Source organism: Cyprinus carpio, chromosome A2 (assembly GCF_018340385.1).
Source record: "Cyprinus carpio isolate SPL01 chromosome A2, ASM1834038v1, whole genome shotgun sequence".
Lineage (NCBI taxonomy): Eukaryota > Metazoa > Chordata > Actinopteri > Cypriniformes > Cyprinidae > Cyprinus > Cyprinus carpio.
The window spans coordinates 4,855,407-4,873,577 of record NC_056573.1 but is presented as its reverse complement, the minus strand read 5'-3'; the positions used below and the strand labels follow the sequence as shown (position 1 = coordinate 4,873,577).

General features: G+C 36.1%; 1 protein-coding gene across 1 annotated transcript; it reads left to right on the top strand.

Annotated features, from left to right (window-relative positions):
- Positions 1-2: 2 nt before the first annotated feature.
- LOC109065083 (AP-2 complex subunit mu-A-like) lies at positions 3-16,751 on the top strand. The gene is made up of 12 exons (XM_042770085.1): positions 3-157; positions 822-940; positions 11,566-11,831; positions 12,165-12,247; positions 13,379-13,520; positions 13,619-13,763; positions 13,973-13,987; positions 14,998-15,117; positions 15,194-15,329; positions 15,422-15,519; positions 15,597-15,708; positions 16,507-16,751. Exons 2-12 carry the CDS (start codon positions 867-869, stop codon positions 16,639-16,641), a joined length of 1,326 nt encoding a protein of 441 aa, XP_042626019.1. The 5' UTR covers positions 3-157; positions 822-866; the 3' UTR covers positions 16,642-16,751.
- The last annotated feature ends 1,420 nt before the right edge of the window (positions 16,752-18,171 follow it).

Genomic DNA, 18,171 nt, shown 5'->3' with positions numbered 1-18,171 from the left:
GCTCGTAACGCGCACGCGCACTGTGAACTCTGTCAGCTGACTTCCTTACCGAGGGAGGGACTGCTGCGGCTAGTGTCCCGCTAATCCTTCAGATCCCGAAAAATACCACGGAGAGGGAACGGTCCATTCCGCGCCTATTCGTGCGGACACTAAGCAGGTATGGGCACATTTTAAAAATAAGGTTACGCGAGGACAGACAGCGTTTGAATTTCGACCGGGAAAAATGGTATTCGTCATCGAAATAAACGATCATCGCCACAGATCTCGAGCAGGTCACGAGCTCGCTTACTATTAATGACTCTTCGTCTATTTTAATAATTAATATCAGTTACAAGAGGACGGATACGCGGCCAACGAATTAAAAGCGCGCTCGTTTAATGAACATGTCTTTCAGATGGCAGACATCTTGTACTAATTATGCGATTAAACCACACTGGATGAACACTTCCTGTTCGGCGCCTGTGCACTGAGTGAATACTAACACCATTAACACTTACATTTACATAAATGCGCATTTTTGACGACATCACGACGTTTTGTAGGTGAAGACTATGCCTTTTGTCTGTCTAGCCTTGCACCAGCAGATATACTCTTTTTAGGTTCAAGATATTATGTGGTTTTAATATGGATTTATTTTGTAGTCAACTGAAGTTTTTGTCTGCTAAACTTCATTATATGGTTTGTCACAGAAGGTCAAACTGTTGAGGGTTTATCTAGTCTCACTTGTAGGGCTGAATGCCTCTCAAATCTTATCGGGGTCCTACAGGGCTCCTATCAGCCAGTGAGCGTCATATTCATTGTCATTGTCCTGTGAATTACAGGAGTGAGGGCCCACCATGGAATGTGAGGTCTGAGGGTCAGCCACCATGATTGGAGGACTGTTCATCTACAACCATAAAGGGGAGGTGCTCATCTCCCGCGTCTACCGCGATGATATAGGGTGAGTGAGTTCATCAGTGCTCTTAAACCGGCTTCTGATCTCAAGGACTAGATAGACTATGTTAGAGAAAATGTTGATGCCAGTTGATCTCTGGATGGGACGGTAAGCGGCTCCAGAACACACAACCACCACTAAAAGCTCCTCAGAACACCTTAAAGGGGTTAGTTCAGCCAAAAATTAAAATTATGTCATTAATGACTCACCCTCATGTCGTTCCAAACCCGTAAGACCTCCGTTCATCTTCGGAACACAGTTTAAGATATTTTAAATTTAGTCCGAGAGCTTTCTGTCCCTCCATTGAAAATGTATGTACGGTATACTGTCCACGTCCAGAAAGGTAATAAAAACATCATCAAAGTAGTCCATGTGACATCAGAGGGTCAGTTAGAATTTGTTGGAGCATCGAAAATACATTTTGTTCCAAACATAACAAAAATTACGACTTTATTCCGCTTTTTCTTCTCTTCCGGGTCTGTTGTGAACGCGACTGTTGACGTACGACGCTGCTGACGTGTTTTCTGGTGCGCCCAATAACAAAGAAAACACGTCAGTAACGTCGTACGTCAGCGGCATCACTACAGTGTTGTGAACGCGCTCACAACAGACCCGGAAGAGAAGAAAAAGCGGAATAAAGTCGTAATTTTTGTTATGTTTGGAACAAAATGTATTTTCGATGCTTCAATAAATTCTAACTGACCCTCTGATGTCACATGGACTACTTTGAAGATGTTTTTATTACCTTTCTGGATGTGGACAGTATACCGTTACATACATTTTCAATGGAGGTTCAGAAAGCTCTCGGACTAAATCTAAAATATCTTAAACTGTGTTCCGGAGATGAACGGAGGTCTTACGGGTTTGGAACGACATGAGGGTGAGTCATTAATGACATAATTTACATTTTTTTTTTGGCTGAACTAACCTTTTAAGCCAAGTTCACACACTAGGCATGAAGATTTTCATGTCGCGATTAATTGCTAATGCTTTATCACGGTATATGGTATTATCACGGTGTTGAAATTTAGTTGCCAAAAAATGTTGTCATAATGAAGTATAACAGGTTTAATAGCTTTTTTCTTGTAACAAAAATAAACTGAACATTTAAATACAATAAAGTAAATAAGATCACACAGATTAAAGTGCAAAAGATTTATAAAGACCGATAGGTAGCATTTTACAATAAGTACCGATGTAACGATTCACTCGACTAACGATTCGATTCACAATTTTTATTTAAAAAAAAAAAAAGAGAGAGAGATTTAAGTCATTATAAATTAAATGTGTCCTTTTATTATTGCTTGGACAAAATGCTGGACGTTTCTTTGTGAAATTGAAATATAACACTATAATAATATACTAATATAGCACTTGCATATTATTGTTCTTTTGTTGGTTTTGATTGCTTCTTTTGTCCTGGCTTTGGATAAAAGTGTCTGCTAAATAACAAAATTTAAATATAATGTAAATGTAAACAACAAAACTAAATTGAAATTTTAAAACAAGCCCCAAATCAAATAAGTAAGTAACTCTCTTCATATAAACAAAATAAGGCTTTGTGCTCTTTCTAGGGGTGCTCCGATCAGGATTTTTGAGGCCAGTAGCTGATCACAGAAAGCAGTATCTGCCGATACCGATCACCGATACCGATCTTTTTAAAGGCTTCTTCTTATTTATAACTATATATAGTGATACTCCAATCAGGATTTTTAGAAATTAAGAATGTGGTTTCACAGAAGAGTCTGCTACTGATCCTTGACTGTTTACCAAAAAAAGGCACAAACACAACATTTATCCATTATTTTGATTTCAAATCCAAACATTGTCACTGAAAATGCTTTTACAGCATTGCAATAATTTTTTTTACACAGTACAATAATAAAATATTTAAAAGACATGTTTAAACACAATAAATATAAGCAACATATTATTCAATCCTTTTACTTTTGCATTTACTTCCAGATTTATATATTAATTTGCTCAAGCAAGTGGCAAAACATTTGAACTACTTTTCTTACGTTAGCAAAAACTTACCATTGACAGAAATAGTCAGTTCTACTGCCTTTCCTTTTGTTAAATATTTATTACAAGCAATCCTGCCATTCAGAAAGTACTTTGTTTTTCTTCCTCCACGAGTGTGCAACGTGTGCACCGTAGCAACATTTGATTTTATCAACGTGTTATTAAATATTGACATTAACTAAGACTAATGAATGTTTAGAATAATTTTTCATTGGCAGTTTGTTAACTAATGAATTAACTAATGTTAACTAATGGAGCCTTAATGTAAAGTGTGGCTGAACAATAAAGAATTAAAACATTTTCAAACAATAGCTAGGCTTGTTGCTCTCCAGATAAAAATGTAAAAAAGTTTGAAAATAAATAGCCTAAGTATATAATAGTCTAAGGTATTTTAGTATTTGGCGCTGAGATGAACACCATAGTGAACACACAAATCTGAATGTCTGTTTAAATCATTTAAATACGTTTCAGAAAGTAGGGCTGCGCAGCTGCTTTGTTTTCAGTGTTTCTGGGGTAACGGCTGTATTTCTGCTGTTCAGCGCCATCTGCTGTCAGACAGTGAATGTGTGCTTTCATTCAGCGCGTCAAGCCTGATTTATACTTGACATGTCCGCAAGTTTGCTTGGGTGTGCACGGCAAAAATGACGCCATCGCGGTGTTTGCGGAAGTGCGCGACACCTTACACGGCATCTCGAGCGAACTCTTCCCACGGCGCCACATAGAACATGAATGATTTTGAAGCTGTTTTGGCTGAACAGGTATGCCTTTGCGTCTATGCGTGATCATAGAGATATAACTCTTGTCGAGAAATCGTTTCACAAACACATCAAAAGTACATCACTTAAATTTGTGAAGACTTGCAAAGCACCTTACCAAATACAAAAACATTTACATAAAGCAGTTGCAGAATCAAATTTTTTATTTTTATTAAGAATATTGAAAGCAAGAACTGTGAAACTGTATACGTTTTTATACTTGTATTTTTATACTGTTAACCCAAAAGCTAATTTTAATGCTACAGAAAGTGTATTGTGTTGTTTTCTAAATTAATGAATAAAAATTCTCATAATTGAGGGTTTCATATTACTTATCACTTCACACATGTTGTGGCGTAAAAACATTGCATTCTGATGCACGTTGAGTATAAAAGCCTCCAGAATCTGGGGTTGTGCATGTGCAGTCTGCGGCGTCTCACAGAGCCAGGCGAAAGTATAAATAAGCCTTCATGCGTTTCTCATACGTGCTTGTTAAATGAGTGTGCAGCAGTGTTGTGCACTGTGACCAGTTGATGGGAAAAGTATTCTTAAAATGCATTCAAAAATCTGAATAATTTGTAATAAATAATTTTTCATGGTATTTTGAAGTGCCCACAATAACAACATCATACATGTTCATTATGGTGATATCACATTACCGAATACCGGCACATGTCTAGTTCACACTACAGGATTTTAAGCCTGAGCTTGCTGACAGGTCGGGCTGTGATCGGGGGGAAATCAGTAAGTGATCAACACTCAGCAATCTTTATGTGTGAGCTACTCAACGACACATCAACGCCAAACCAATATCTAGCATGCTAAATATCTGGACCAGTCAGCTGACTCAACATCCTGAGGTATCAAGTGTTGCGACGAGCTACAGCCAATGAGAGAGCACGGCATGGGTTGAGGTCAGCGGAAGAAAGACAGTAGCAGCAACATGGCTTTAAGAAAAGTTTGCATGCAAGAAATGGTGCGTAATTTTTCAGAACATATCATCTTGCAAACAGCTTGCAGCACTAATTTCTTTCCGACGTCCATTTTCAAATAAACAACTCCTGTTTCACGTGTTGTTTCTAATCATTTTCCGTTCCACTTCTCACTTGTGTTTTCATGACAAAACGTGAATTGGGGACGGGATAGAGTCGGGTGAGTTGTTGTCAGCTCATGTAGTGTGTGACCTCCTGTTGCGGATCATTTACGTAGTGTTGCGTAGTGTGAACACCATAACGACTTCAAGACATCCAAGTGAGTCATGCAGTCTGAACAGCACAGCGATCTGCCAGTGTTTAAAGTTGTGTAGTGTGAACTTGGCTTTAGTGGCCACAGAGCATCATCCTACCAATGCAACTACTCTAAAACTCTAAATGTATTTATTTTTACTATTAGAAATATTAGAATACATATTAGAATACAATGCGGCAAATAGACTGACCTTATTGTTAATGTGCAAGCTCAGCAGAGTTTAAACTCCATACCATTAGGGTTATCCTGTTAGGGAAGAGGAAAGGTGACAGGATGTTAGAAAGCAGGAAGCATTGCTGCATTCCATTACTACAACAAACTAAATTTCATTTTTTGTAACCATAAATGGTGAAGTGTTGTTTTTTCCCCTCCATTTTACCCCAGATCAAGTTTTTGTTTTCATAAAGATTTCATTGGTGTGTTTCCAGTACTGTTGTCCATTTAGACATGAAGCCAATGCTTGTCTTTCTCCTTTTTCCCTGTCATTATTTCCTCATGCTCTTTGTCCTGTGTACTGTTTTTCTCCATGTTCATTGTGGCTACTGTAGCACTAGGTAAGCGATCCCACTACAACCAGTGACCCGAAAGCATGTTTTTAGACCCCAGCGAACAACCAACTAATCACTCTGACGCATGTCACCCCCAATCTAGGGTTGGGCAATATAGCCAAAAATATATATTCGTGTATTTAGCCTTTTAATAATACATCTCAGTTTTTTTGTATTTGTATTTTTTGCAATACGGGCAAAGAACAAACAGCAAAAACATTAAAATACAGTCTTTCTCCCTCTCTCTCTCTATACACATACAAGACATCCCATTTTGGTGTACATATCAAATTAAAATAATTTAAGTCATTCATAACAAAAAAAATAATAAAAAAAACAAAAAACAAAATAATTATTATTAATTAAAAAAAAAAAAAAAAAATATACATACTACATACAATTAAATATATTTTAAATTATTAAAAACTTTTAGCTGACAAATTGTAAAACCTTGTGGATTGAAGGATGGTGGCAAAAATGTATTTAATAGATTTAAGAATAGAATGTATTTAAAATTACAATTGCTGAATATATTGTTGCTGCACTGTGATCCTTAAATGGTCTTTTATTGTCATCTTATGATTCTGGTTCTGAATATGCCTGACAAGTTTTTTTTTTTTTTTTTTTTTTTTTTTGTATACAAACTATTATTACACTATAATTTTTTTTTCTGTAAATCATGGTAAAAATCTATGATAGTCATTATTAGTTTTTTCTTCTATGGATTATTATTACTGTTATTACTATTAATTAATTTTAAGGTTTCAGGGGCTTTTGGAGCCCCTAACATGCTAAAAAACTCTTGAAACTTGGCATACACATTGGAATCTGCGGCCATCAGGGCAGGGCAGAGTTTCAGTAGGTTTGGCCCGTGGCACACTGCTTTATAGGGCCAATTTCAAGGGGATCTGTAGCACACACTGTTTGACCTACAGTCATCAAAATGCACACACATATAGATCTCATCAGCCCCAACAAATTTCTCACTGAATGTCATTAACTTCGTCCCACAAAAAGGCGCCACCAACTGGCAGCAGAAAGTGACATCTTTAAAATGCTTGGAAATCAGCCTCTTATTTTTACCTGGTTTGTTTCAAACTTCATCAGAATAACATCAAAACATGGCCGATGTAAAACTGTTGAGATATTCTTGATATCTTAAATGCTGTTGCCATGGCAATTCATCAAACTTTAAATTCTTTTCCGGTGTTTTTGAAGCACTTAATATGCTCAGAATTTCATGAAACTCGAAACACACATCAGTATTAATGAGAGGTAGACACTGGCAAAAGCGCATACATGCAATTCACACCAAACTTTGTCAACATGATGCCAAGATACTAATTTGCAAACAGATTTTGGTTATCTTAATGGTAGTCATAAAAAAGATAACAGTCATTTTCTTATATCTTTAAAGTGCATTATCCAAACCTTCAAAACTTTTTACATATGGAGAACAAGTCATTCTTAGGAAGCATGCTTAGAATTATAAATGTATAACTCTCAGGGGCCAACAAAAAAATGAAAACTATCAGACATTTCAGCTGACAGATGAAGGCTGTAATACAAGGGATCAGGCTAAAATCAGTAAGGGATTTTAGCCTGATCCCTTACTGCTCAGGTAAATTAGTTAGAATGACAAACAAATACATAAAATAAGTTAATTTGTACTGTATTGGTATAGGTTAATATAATTATTTCACTAATGCTTATAGATCATTAAATGGTTTGGTAACACTTTACAATAACATTTGTTAACATTAGTATTGCTTTAACTAGCATGAGTTAGGAATGAACAATATATATTTTACAGCATTTATTAATCTTTTTTAATGTTAGTTAATAAAAATGTTAATGTTAATTCACAGTACATTAACTAATTTTAACAGATACAACTTTTACAAAATGTATTAATTTATTAGTACATTTTGAACTTATTATTAACTGACATTAATAAATGCTATATAATGTTAATGTTAACAAATGAAACCTTATTGGTTTTATACAGGTGCTGGTCATATAATTAGAATATCATCAAAAAGTTGATTTATTTCATTAATTCCATTCAAAAAGTGAAACTTGTATATTATATTCATTCATTACACACAGACTGATATAATTCAAATGTTTATTTCTTTTAATTTTGATTTTATAACTGACAACTAAGGAAAATCCCAAATTCAGTATCTCAGAAAATTAGAATATAACTTAAGACCAATACAAAGAAAGGATTTTTAGAAATCTTGGCCAACTAAAGTATAAAAATGAAAAGTATGAGCATGTACAGCGCTTAATACTTAGTTGGGGCTCCTTTTGCCTGAATTACTGCAGCAATGCAGCGTGGCATGGAGTCGATCAGTCTGTGGCACTGCTCAGGTGTTATGAGGCCCAGGTTGCTCTGATAGTGGCCTTCAGCTCTTCTGCATTGTTGGGTCTGGCATATCGCATCTTCCTCTTCCCAATACCCCATAGATTTTCTATGGGGTTAAGGTCAGCCGAGTTTGCTGACCAATTAAGAACAGGGATACCATGGTCCTTAAACCAGGTACTGGAAGCTTTGGCACTGTGTGCAGGTGCCAAGTACTGTTGGAAAATGAAATCTGCATCTCCATAAAGTTGGTCAGCAGCAGGAAGCATGAAGTGCTCTAAAACTTCCTGGTTTACGGCTGTGTTGACCATGGACCTCAGAAAACACAGTGGACCAACACCAGCGGATGACATGGCACCGCAAACCATCACTGACTGTGGAAACTTCACACTGGACCTCAAGCAATGTAGATTGTGTGCCTCTCCTCTCTTCCTCCAGACTCTGGGACCCTGATTTCCAAAGGAAATGCAAAATTTACTTTCATCAGAGAAAATAACTTTGGACAACTCAGCAGCAGTCCAGTCCTTTTTGAAGCGAGACGCTTCTGACGCTGTCTGTTGTTCTAGAGTGGCCTGACACAAGGAACACGACAGCTGAAACCCATGTCTTGCATACATCTTTGTGTAGTGGTTCTTGAAGCACTGACTCCAGCTGCAGTCCACTCTTTGTAAATCTCCCCCACATTTTTGAATGGGTTTTGTTTCACAATCCTCTCCAGGGTGCGGTTATCCCTTTTGCTTGTACACTTTTTTTCTATCACATCTTTTCCTTCCCTTCACCTCTCTATAAATGTGCTTGGACACAGAGCTCTGTGAACAGCCAACCTCTTTTGCAATGACCTTTTGTGTCTTGCCCTCCTTGTGCAAGGTGTCAATGGTCGTCTTTTGGACAACTGTCAATTCAGCAGTCTTCCCCATGATTGTGTAGCATACAGAACTAGACTGAGAGACCATTTAAAGACTTTGCAGGAGTTTTGAGTTAATTAACTGATTAGAGTGTGGCACCAGGTGTCTTCAATATTGAACCTTTTCACAATATTCTAATTTTCAGAAATACTGAATTTGGGATTTTCCTTAGTTGTCAATTATAAACATCAAAATTAAAAGAAATAAACATTTGAAATATATCAGTCTGTGTGTAATGTATGAATATAATATACAAGTTTCACTTTTTGAATGGAATTAGTGAAATAAATCAACTTTTTGATGATATTCTAATTATATGACCAGCACCTGTATATTGTTCTCTATGTGTGTGTCTGTTTCACACTCAAGATGTTATAGTGTAACCCTTTCATTGCTGTGGTTTGGGCCTGTTATCACTGCTTGCAACTATATTTATTTTATTTATTTTTAGAAAAAAAATAAATTAAACAGGACACATTCTAATCTATAAACCACAAAATTCAAAAATAAAGCTGCATTAATTTTTTTTTGTTTGTTTTGATGCTTGAAAGCCCCTTGACAGAGAGAGAGATGGATGGATGTATAGATAGATATAATATTATATCCATTAAGACCCTGACACATCAAGCTGACAGTTAGCCATCAGCGAACATCGGGTCATTGTTGAATGTCCATCAGTTCAGTTTTTCCAGTCTGTTCTGCATTAGTTAGGCACTACTTGGACCCCATTTGCTGTCTTTTGGCCCACTGAGCATGTTGAATCTGTGTTGGGCAGTCAGTGAGACAGATCATTCTGTGCACGAGAGGAAAAGCAAAACAAATGGCATGTCAAGAGGACACATACAGAAGGCTGTTCTAATTTTACACTCATCTTACCTGAGCATTCAAATCTATTCAAATCCAGTTCTCATGCAGGCGCAGAATGTTTGCGCTATTTGGCCATCGACTATAGACTCCACAGTTGGTTCAAGTTGTGATGCTTTCATAATGGGCACAAAAAGGTCCTAGTAACATGTTTTTTAGAAAAGTTTGGAAAAATAAAACACTGCAAGAATAAGATTTTTTGTTAAATTTGTATCATCTATAGCAGGGGTCAGCAACCTACGGCACACATGCCAACAGTGGCACGCAGAGGGATAATCGCTGGCACGCGAGCAATAGGGAAAACTACTGATGGCACATTTTGAGTTAATGACTTCTCATAGTCACACAACCTGTTAGGAACTATAAATACTATTAAAGTGTGAGAATTAACTTGCGCTAGTCTACAGATGCGCGCACAACCGCTGCACATACTAGGCACTTCAGATCAAAGCCTCAACAGTCTAACAGCACTCGTCAATGTCAAAATGACTGAGATGGCCAATCAAATCAAAGTAGGCGGAGTTTACTGTTCACAGACAGCAGAGCGCGAAGCGTCAGTATAACGTTAAAGAGAGCGAGGTAAGATGAAGCTGCAAATCATTTAATATTAGTCAACTTCTAACAATACATTTTACGATAGAAAATGATCGACAGCTATATTCAGTGACGCAAACTACTCGTTTTTTTTCCTCAAATATGGTCATTTTGAGAGAGAGATGTGTAAATTGTCTGTGTCTATGTCTCTCTTTACAAAAAATCAACATTACTAAATATAATCAAAAATAACCCCCCTAACCCCTAAATATTATGAGAAATACAATGTAGCGATTCAGTATTGATTAATAAAAGTCGCATGACAGCGATGACAAGAAGCTTATTACCTTATGAATGTTACATTGTGCACATTTGTATCTCAGATCTCTTTTTACAATAGGTCTCTCTTCAGTCTGTGTGTGTGTGTGTGTGTGTGTGTGTGTGTGTGTGTGTGTGCACCACTGCGCATTATTATAGAATTATTATTATTATAGAAGTGATTAAACTGAACGGTTTAAATGCATTGGCCTTTTCACACACACACATACAGTGGTGTCCAGTACGGTGACACTGTATATTGTATGAAAATCAAATAGGCTTATTGTTTTTTTTGTTTTTTTTATCGTATCATTTAAAAATGTGTAGGTACTGTATACATACAGAATGCATTAAAAAAAAATGCACTGTTGGCACAGTGGTTAACCAGAAATATAAAAAATGGCACGTCATGCCAAAAAGGTTGCAGACCCCTGATCTATAGCATTTTGAATGTATTGTAAATATTCATATTGCCCAGCTCTACTGCAAGCATGTCACCTGACATACTTCAGTAAATTAAATATTGTGGAGATATGCAAGTACATCAGCACCAGACTGAAATTACTATGATGCCCTTTCCCTTTTGATTGCACTCAGGCATGAGATGACACATTATTAGTGAGTTTTGTGTATCTTGGGTATTTTGACATATTATGCACCTTTTTTGAATGAAATGTTTGTCTTAAAACTTTCTTTAATAAACTTGGCCTTCATGATTTTTGGATCGCAGCTGCAGCAGATTAACCTGGATGGAGTAAGAATATCTGCCGAAAAATATTTGAAAAAGAAGAACTTTTATTGGACTCTCTTTGTATAAATCTCTTTATAAGAAGTTGTCTTATTTGTTTTAGACAGGCAAGAGCTCTTTTGTCTACAGGAGCTTGGTACTTATCTTGAGGTTCATGAAGGTTTGGGTCAGCAGGGAACATCCTTTCAGTGCTTTGTTCTCAGACAGAAGGAATGTATGTCTTACAGGGTTTACTGGCAGATGGTGACCATGTGCTCACTCTTCCTGCCCAACTCCATTATTTCTACCTTGACCTGATGTTCAAAATCTCCTCCACAGACGCAATGCTGTGGATGCGTTCCGCGTGAACGTGATCCACGCCCGTCAGCAGGTGCGCTCCCCGGTCACCAACATCGCCCGCACCAGCTTCTTCCACATCAAACGCTCCAACATCTGGCTGGCTGCTGTCACCAAGCAGAATGTCAACGCCGCTATGGTGTTCGAGTTCCTCTACAAGATGTGTGACGTCATGACCGCCTACTTTGGGAAGATCAGCGAGGAGAATATCAAGAACAACTTTGTGCTGATCTACGAGCTGCTGGATGGTAAGGCTGGTTCAGAAGCACACAAAGCATTTGCAGACACTGTTCTCGGTCCGTTCTGTCTGATCATCCGTGTGCCTGTGTTAACTGCAGTACCTCAAACCAAACTCACCCTCCTCTAAATGGCATGCTTTCCTGGCAGTCATGTGCTGTTAGCGGTAAGGTGCGTCTTAAACCGTGAGCTGGCCCGGAAACCTTATCTAACAGCTGAAAAAATAAACGGTTCCCTAAACATATGAAACATGTTAACAAAGTCTGCTTAAAACCATCCTTGAAGTGTCAGGTGTCTCATTCCAGAATAATGATTCATTTATTTCTTTGTGTGTGTGCTTGCAGAGATCCTGGACTTTGGATACCCACAGAACTCAGAAACCAAAACACTTAATACCCATAATACCAACAAAGGCAACAAAAAAAAAATAAAAAAAAGAAATCACATTTTATTTACACATTTTTTTTTTTTGAGTCCAAAAAAAAGACGTTTTAAGACTTAAATTGTATTGTATTATTGTAGTATTATGTAAGCACCAGCTGAGTATGCTAAAAAAGACTACTTCTAATAAAATAATTATTATTTCTATTTTTAAAACACTAATGTGACACCAGAATTACATTGGGGAACCTCTTTTTGTTGACATCCTGAAAGTCAGGCCAGTAGTTTAGATACTTGCCTTTCCAATATTTTTACTGTCCCTAGCACACACACACATACACACACACACACACACACACACACACACACACACACACACACACACACACACACACACAAAATTACATTTAAAATTATAAATTAAATTTAGTTTTTTATATTTTTTAATGAACATTTAAATATTGTATGTAAATTTTGAAAATTATATATATATATATATATATATATATATATATATATATATATATATATATATATATATATATATATATATTTTTTTTTTTTTTTTTTTTTTTTATTTTACACAAATGTTTTTATCAAAAAAACGAACATTTAAACATATTATATGTAATATAATATGATATATAAAGCTGTATTTCTTTTCCACACACAAATAATTTATCAACACATTTTAAATTTCTAAAATTAACATTTAAACATTTCATTTTTATATACTCTTGTGTGTAAAAAAAAATTCACACATAAATCTGTTGTTTTTATAAAAGTATAAGTTTTCTTTACAAATACATTTTGCTGACAAGTTTGGAAAGTTGACAGACAGAATTTTTCAATAAAATATTACAGAAAACTGTGGGTCTGCATTTTTCTTTTTCTTTTTTATTTATTTTTCTTTTCTTTCATTTTTAAGTAGTTTTTTATTTGTTGTATTTATTTATTTTTAGCTCTGTCCATCTTGTCTGTGCAGATTCTAATATAAAACATTTCTCTTTTTTTCCTTGTTTTTCTGGACGTGTCTGACTGCAGCATCAGGTATGTGTAAATGTATTTCATTTTAAGTCCTTCTCAGGGTATACTAGTGTTCCCAAAGTATTTGGACATTCTACCACACTTCAAAGTAGTCTATGACCTTCCTAAATCTTTGGTGGTCCTTCATTGTCCTCAGACCAAGGAGGAGCAGTCTCAGATCACCAGCCAGGTGACCGGGCAAATCGGTTGGCGTCGTGAAGGCATCAAGTACCGCCGCAATGAGCTCTTCCTGGATGTGCTGGAGAGCGTCAACCTGCTCATGTCTCCACAGGGTGAGGCCGCACTGTCTGAGATCTCATGCTGATTGTGTGCCTGTACTGTAGTTATCAGAGGCAGACCATTCACATGCTGCTGTGTGTCGTCCCGACAGGTCAGGTCCTGAGCGCTCACGTCTCCGGGCGTGTGGTGATGAAGAGCTATCTGAGTGGGATGCCTGAATGCAAGTTTGGCATGAATGACAAAATCGTCATTGACAAACAGGGGAAAGGAGGAACTACTGACGATCCTGGGAAAAGGTTTCAAAGTGCCTCATGTTTATGCAGAGTTTTTGCATGTCTGTCTCCTCTCTTATTTGCTTTGAAAGTTCTGTTTGTCTTTTTGTCTGGATTTTGTGTTTCTCGATCCAGAATTGAAAAGCAAATGTTTGATTGTAAAGTGTGTGGTTTATTTTGAGTTTTGAAGCTGTCTGTTTTTGTTGCATCTCTTTTTCTCTGTGCTCCCACAGTGAGTTAGGGGGAAGGTATTGTATTTTTATATTTCTGTGTTCAGTTTTATGTTAGTTGTGATGTTAAACTCTACAGTACAACATATGAGTGTCTCTTCTTACTATTTTCATGTAGTTATTTATATATTATATACATTGACCAATATTAGCATTTTTTAAATTATTGTATCATTATAAATTCAGGGCATTTTTTTTTAAATTCCATCTCACTACTCTTTCAATGCCAGATTACAGAAGAACATTAATATACTTAATTGTTATGACAGCTGATTTTGCTTGAAATTTTCAATGAAAGATTTTATTCTAAACAGTTTTTTTCAACCACATATAAAGCATTGTACACTACCATTCAAAGGTTTTTTCTTTTGCTCACCAAGGTTGCTTTTATTTGATACATATAGTAATACCATTAATATTGTAAAATATTATAACAGTTTAAAATAACTTTTCTATTTTAATACATTTATAAATTTAATTTATTCCTGTGATTCATCAAAGCTGAATTTTCATCATTACTCCAGTCATCAGTGTCACATGATCCTTCAGAAATCATTCTAATATACTGATTTGCTGCTCAAGAAACATTTATTATTATATTTGTTATTTTTTGTGGAAACCGTGATAATTTTTTTTTTTTTTCAAGATTCTTTGATGAATAGAAAGTAACAGCAAATATTATAAATGTCTTTACTGTCACATAAAAATATAAATTTCTACTTCAAAAGAATAAGAGTATTAATTTATTGACTCAAACTTTTGAATAGTAGCATAGGTTTCATCTCTGTAAATGAGATTGATCAGCACATCCCTAGTTTTAGAAGTATGACATTTTCACAGTAATTTTGAAAACACTGCATTTTAGCAGTGATTTTACTCTTTGATTTCTGATATTGTATTTTGTTCATGATCATGTCATTTGTAAGTACCGTTTATTCTGGTATTTGCTAATTTTGCCAAATATCTTAGAAATGTTGGATTCAGATATCAAACTCTCATCATCTTCATTTCTCTACCATTTCTGCCAGTGGGAAACAGTCCATAGCCATCGACGACTGCACTTTCCATCAGTGTGTGCGTCTCAGCAAGTTCGACTCGGAGCGCAGCATCAGTTTCATCCCTCCTGATGGGGAGTATGAGCTCATGAGGTCAGTTCAGCATCCGTCTGTCTTCACACTCCAGATTCTGACTCTGTCTTAGCTCATTTTCAATCTGCATGTGCAGGTATCGCACCACTAAGGACATAATCCTGCCCTTCCGGGTCATTCCACTGGTTCGAGAGGTTGGTCGCACAAAGCTGGAGGTCAAAGTTGTCATCAAATCTAATTTCAAACCCTCGCTCCTGGCACAGAAAATAGAGGTCAGTTAAAAAAGAATATATAGACATGAAATTTTCACATGCAGTTTGTTTGTGAAAGAGTCTGTCAGATGATCTATGAATGTTTTGAACAGGTGCGTATTCCTACACCTCTGAACACTAGTGGAGTGCAGGTGATCTGTATGAAAGGAAAAGCTAAATACAAGGCCAGTGAGAATGCCATCGTGTGGAAGTAAGTGCCACGCACATCTAGAGATTTCTCTGTGGTTGGTGCTTGTGTGTATATACTCATGTCACCTTTCTGCTCAGGATCAAACGCATGGCAGGAATGAAGGAGTCTCAGATCAGTGCTGAGATCGAGCTGCTGCCCACTAATGATAAGAAGAAGTGGGCCCGTCCACCCATTTCCATGAACTTTGAGGTGAGTGTTTTTGACCAGGCCCACATTGTTAAATCCCACTTTCTACATAAATGGTACACAGTAAGGTGTTTTTTTTTCTTCAACAAATGATCAGTGCTTAAAGGGTAAGTTCACCCAAAAATGAAAATTAGCCCATAAATTACTCACCCTCAAGTCATCCTAGGTGTATATGACTTTCTTCTTTCAGACGAATCCAGTCGGGACTTATATTAAAAATTGTCTTTGATCTTTCAAGCTGTTTAATGGCACCCAGTGGGTGATGTAGTGCATCAGTCCAAAAGAAGTGAAATAAAAAGCATCCATCCATAAAAAAAAGTGTCTCACACGGCTCCAGGGGGTGAACAAAGGCCTCCTGTGGCGAATTTTTGTAAGAAAAATAACAATTTTTAAAACAAAGTTTTTGTTTACATTATGTATGTGTACTGTGTACATTTTATGTATAATACACACACATATAGTATATATTTTGAAAACATTTGCATATTTATATTCATATATTTTATATTATATATATAAATATATTTAATTTATAAACAACAGATTTTTCTTAAATATATACATGCATGTGTTTGTATTTATATATGCATAATAAATAAACACAGTACACACATATTTTATGTAAACAAAAACTTTTATTTTGGATGTGATTAATAGTTTGACAGCACTCATATTTATATTATTATTGTCTATTTTATGTAAAGTAATAGTTTGTCTGACCTATCCGGTTGTCAACAATTAGTACCCTTTTCCTGGCACACATTTCTGATGTATTTCCTGCGTTGTCTTCCTCTGATTCAGGTTCCGTTTGCACCCTCGGGGCTGAAGGTGCGCTACCTGAAAGTGTTCGAGTCGAAACTCAACTACAGTGACCACGATGTGATTAAATGGGTGCGGTACATCGGACGCAGCGGAATCTACGAGACGCGCTGCTAATGAGCCGCTGAGCAGAGGGACCAGCTCTTACTCTCCTATAAATATACTATGTTTCCCTCCTTCCTTCTCCTCAAGATTTGTGGATGAATTAAAAAGGCTAATTACAAAAATTATGCAAAATGTGAAATGTAGTTATCTGTAAGTGTTTGTACGAGTGCTGTAATGAACCGATCCAGTGGAGGGCCGTGGGTAGTGCAGTGTGTGTCTGTCAGTCAGTCAAAGCCCAGCTTCCTGTTTCGCTGTAGTCAGTCTCACGGGGACCACTGTCCATTTTGTCGTTGGTTATTCTCCCATTGGTCATACTCTCAGTATCTAATTGCTATCTCTCTGTGACTGTTTAGTTCAATATAAATATATAATGGGAAAAAAACATTGTGTTTGAGTGTGTTTGCCTTCTGAAGACTCCTTTTTCTTCAGTTTACATACCACATGTCCAGTCCTGGGCACTGATTGCATATTCACTCAACAGCTATAATTTATTCATTATTCATTGAGTCGCCCTATTTTTTTTTTTTTCATCTTTGAAATTTTCACTTTTAAAATAGCCTACAGCTTATACATTCAGAAAGTCTTCGGGTTTTGCAAACATTCATGCAAAGACCTGTTACTAGTCAGGTGGCTATAATTGCACAGAAAATACACCGCATTTAACCAATGGATTTACAAAAAACATTTTCATTTTGTTTGTATCAACTACTGATGAAAACATTTATTTGAAGATTTTATTTGAATTATATTTAACCATTTTTTACTGTCTGGAAGGCTTTTGTCCTTCAAACAAATTCACTCATTTCTCATTTACACGTAATGCAGGGATTGCCAAACTGTTTCACCTAATGTATTTACTTAAAGTACCCCCTGAGATTTAAATAAGTTAATAATTAACACATTTGCATGTTCATGGTTCTCTGACATTGGTTAATGGTCACATGACATGCAGGTAAACAAATTAAACATTTCATCTTATTTAGTGAGTGTTTTGATTGTTGTTATTTTATTTTATAACATTTTTATAATATCTTTTAGTAGTTTACCATTTAAGTCATGAACCTTTAAGTTCCTTTACGAAGCCCATTTGATATAATATAATGTTTGACAGCACTTCATGATTATTCTATTTAAATGTGATAAATGTGTTCTGTCAAAAGTAATCAAAAAGTAATCTGATATATAGATGAGGTAGACTGGAAATATGCATGCCTTAAAGCACAAACAGACAATAAATACAAAGTTGAAATTACTTCAATATAAATGGTTAATGAGAACCTATTTAACACCTGTCAAACTTGTCCTGTAATATTCCAGATGTGTGTTCTAAATGCTTGGATAACAAAGGTACATTATATCATTGCCTCTGGGAATGTCCAAACATACAAAACTTCTGGAAGGAGGTTTTAAAATGTATGTCAAATATGTTTAGCATTAAAATTCCTATGAATGTAAAACTTTGCATTCTTGGAATATATCCAATGTACAGATTAAACTTAGATTAAAATTAGACTTTGGTCTGCTTCAAGCCAGAAGAGCTAT

What these genes read in the sequence shown, in the direction of transcription:
- LOC109065083 (XM_042770085.1), top strand. Translation starts at nt 867, where the DNA reads ATGATTGGAGGACTGTTCATCTACAACCATAAAGGGGAGGTGCTCATC. An exon ending in GATCTACGAGCTGCTGGATG is followed by an intron (nt 11,832 to 12,164) that starts GTAAGGCTGGTT and finishes GTGTGCTTGCAG; the next exon opens with AGATCCTGGACTTTGGATAC. An exon ending in GGGGAGTATGAGCTCATGAG is followed by an intron (nt 15,118 to 15,193) that starts GTCAGTTCAGCA and finishes CTGCATGTGCAG; the next exon opens with GTATCGCACCACTAAGGACA.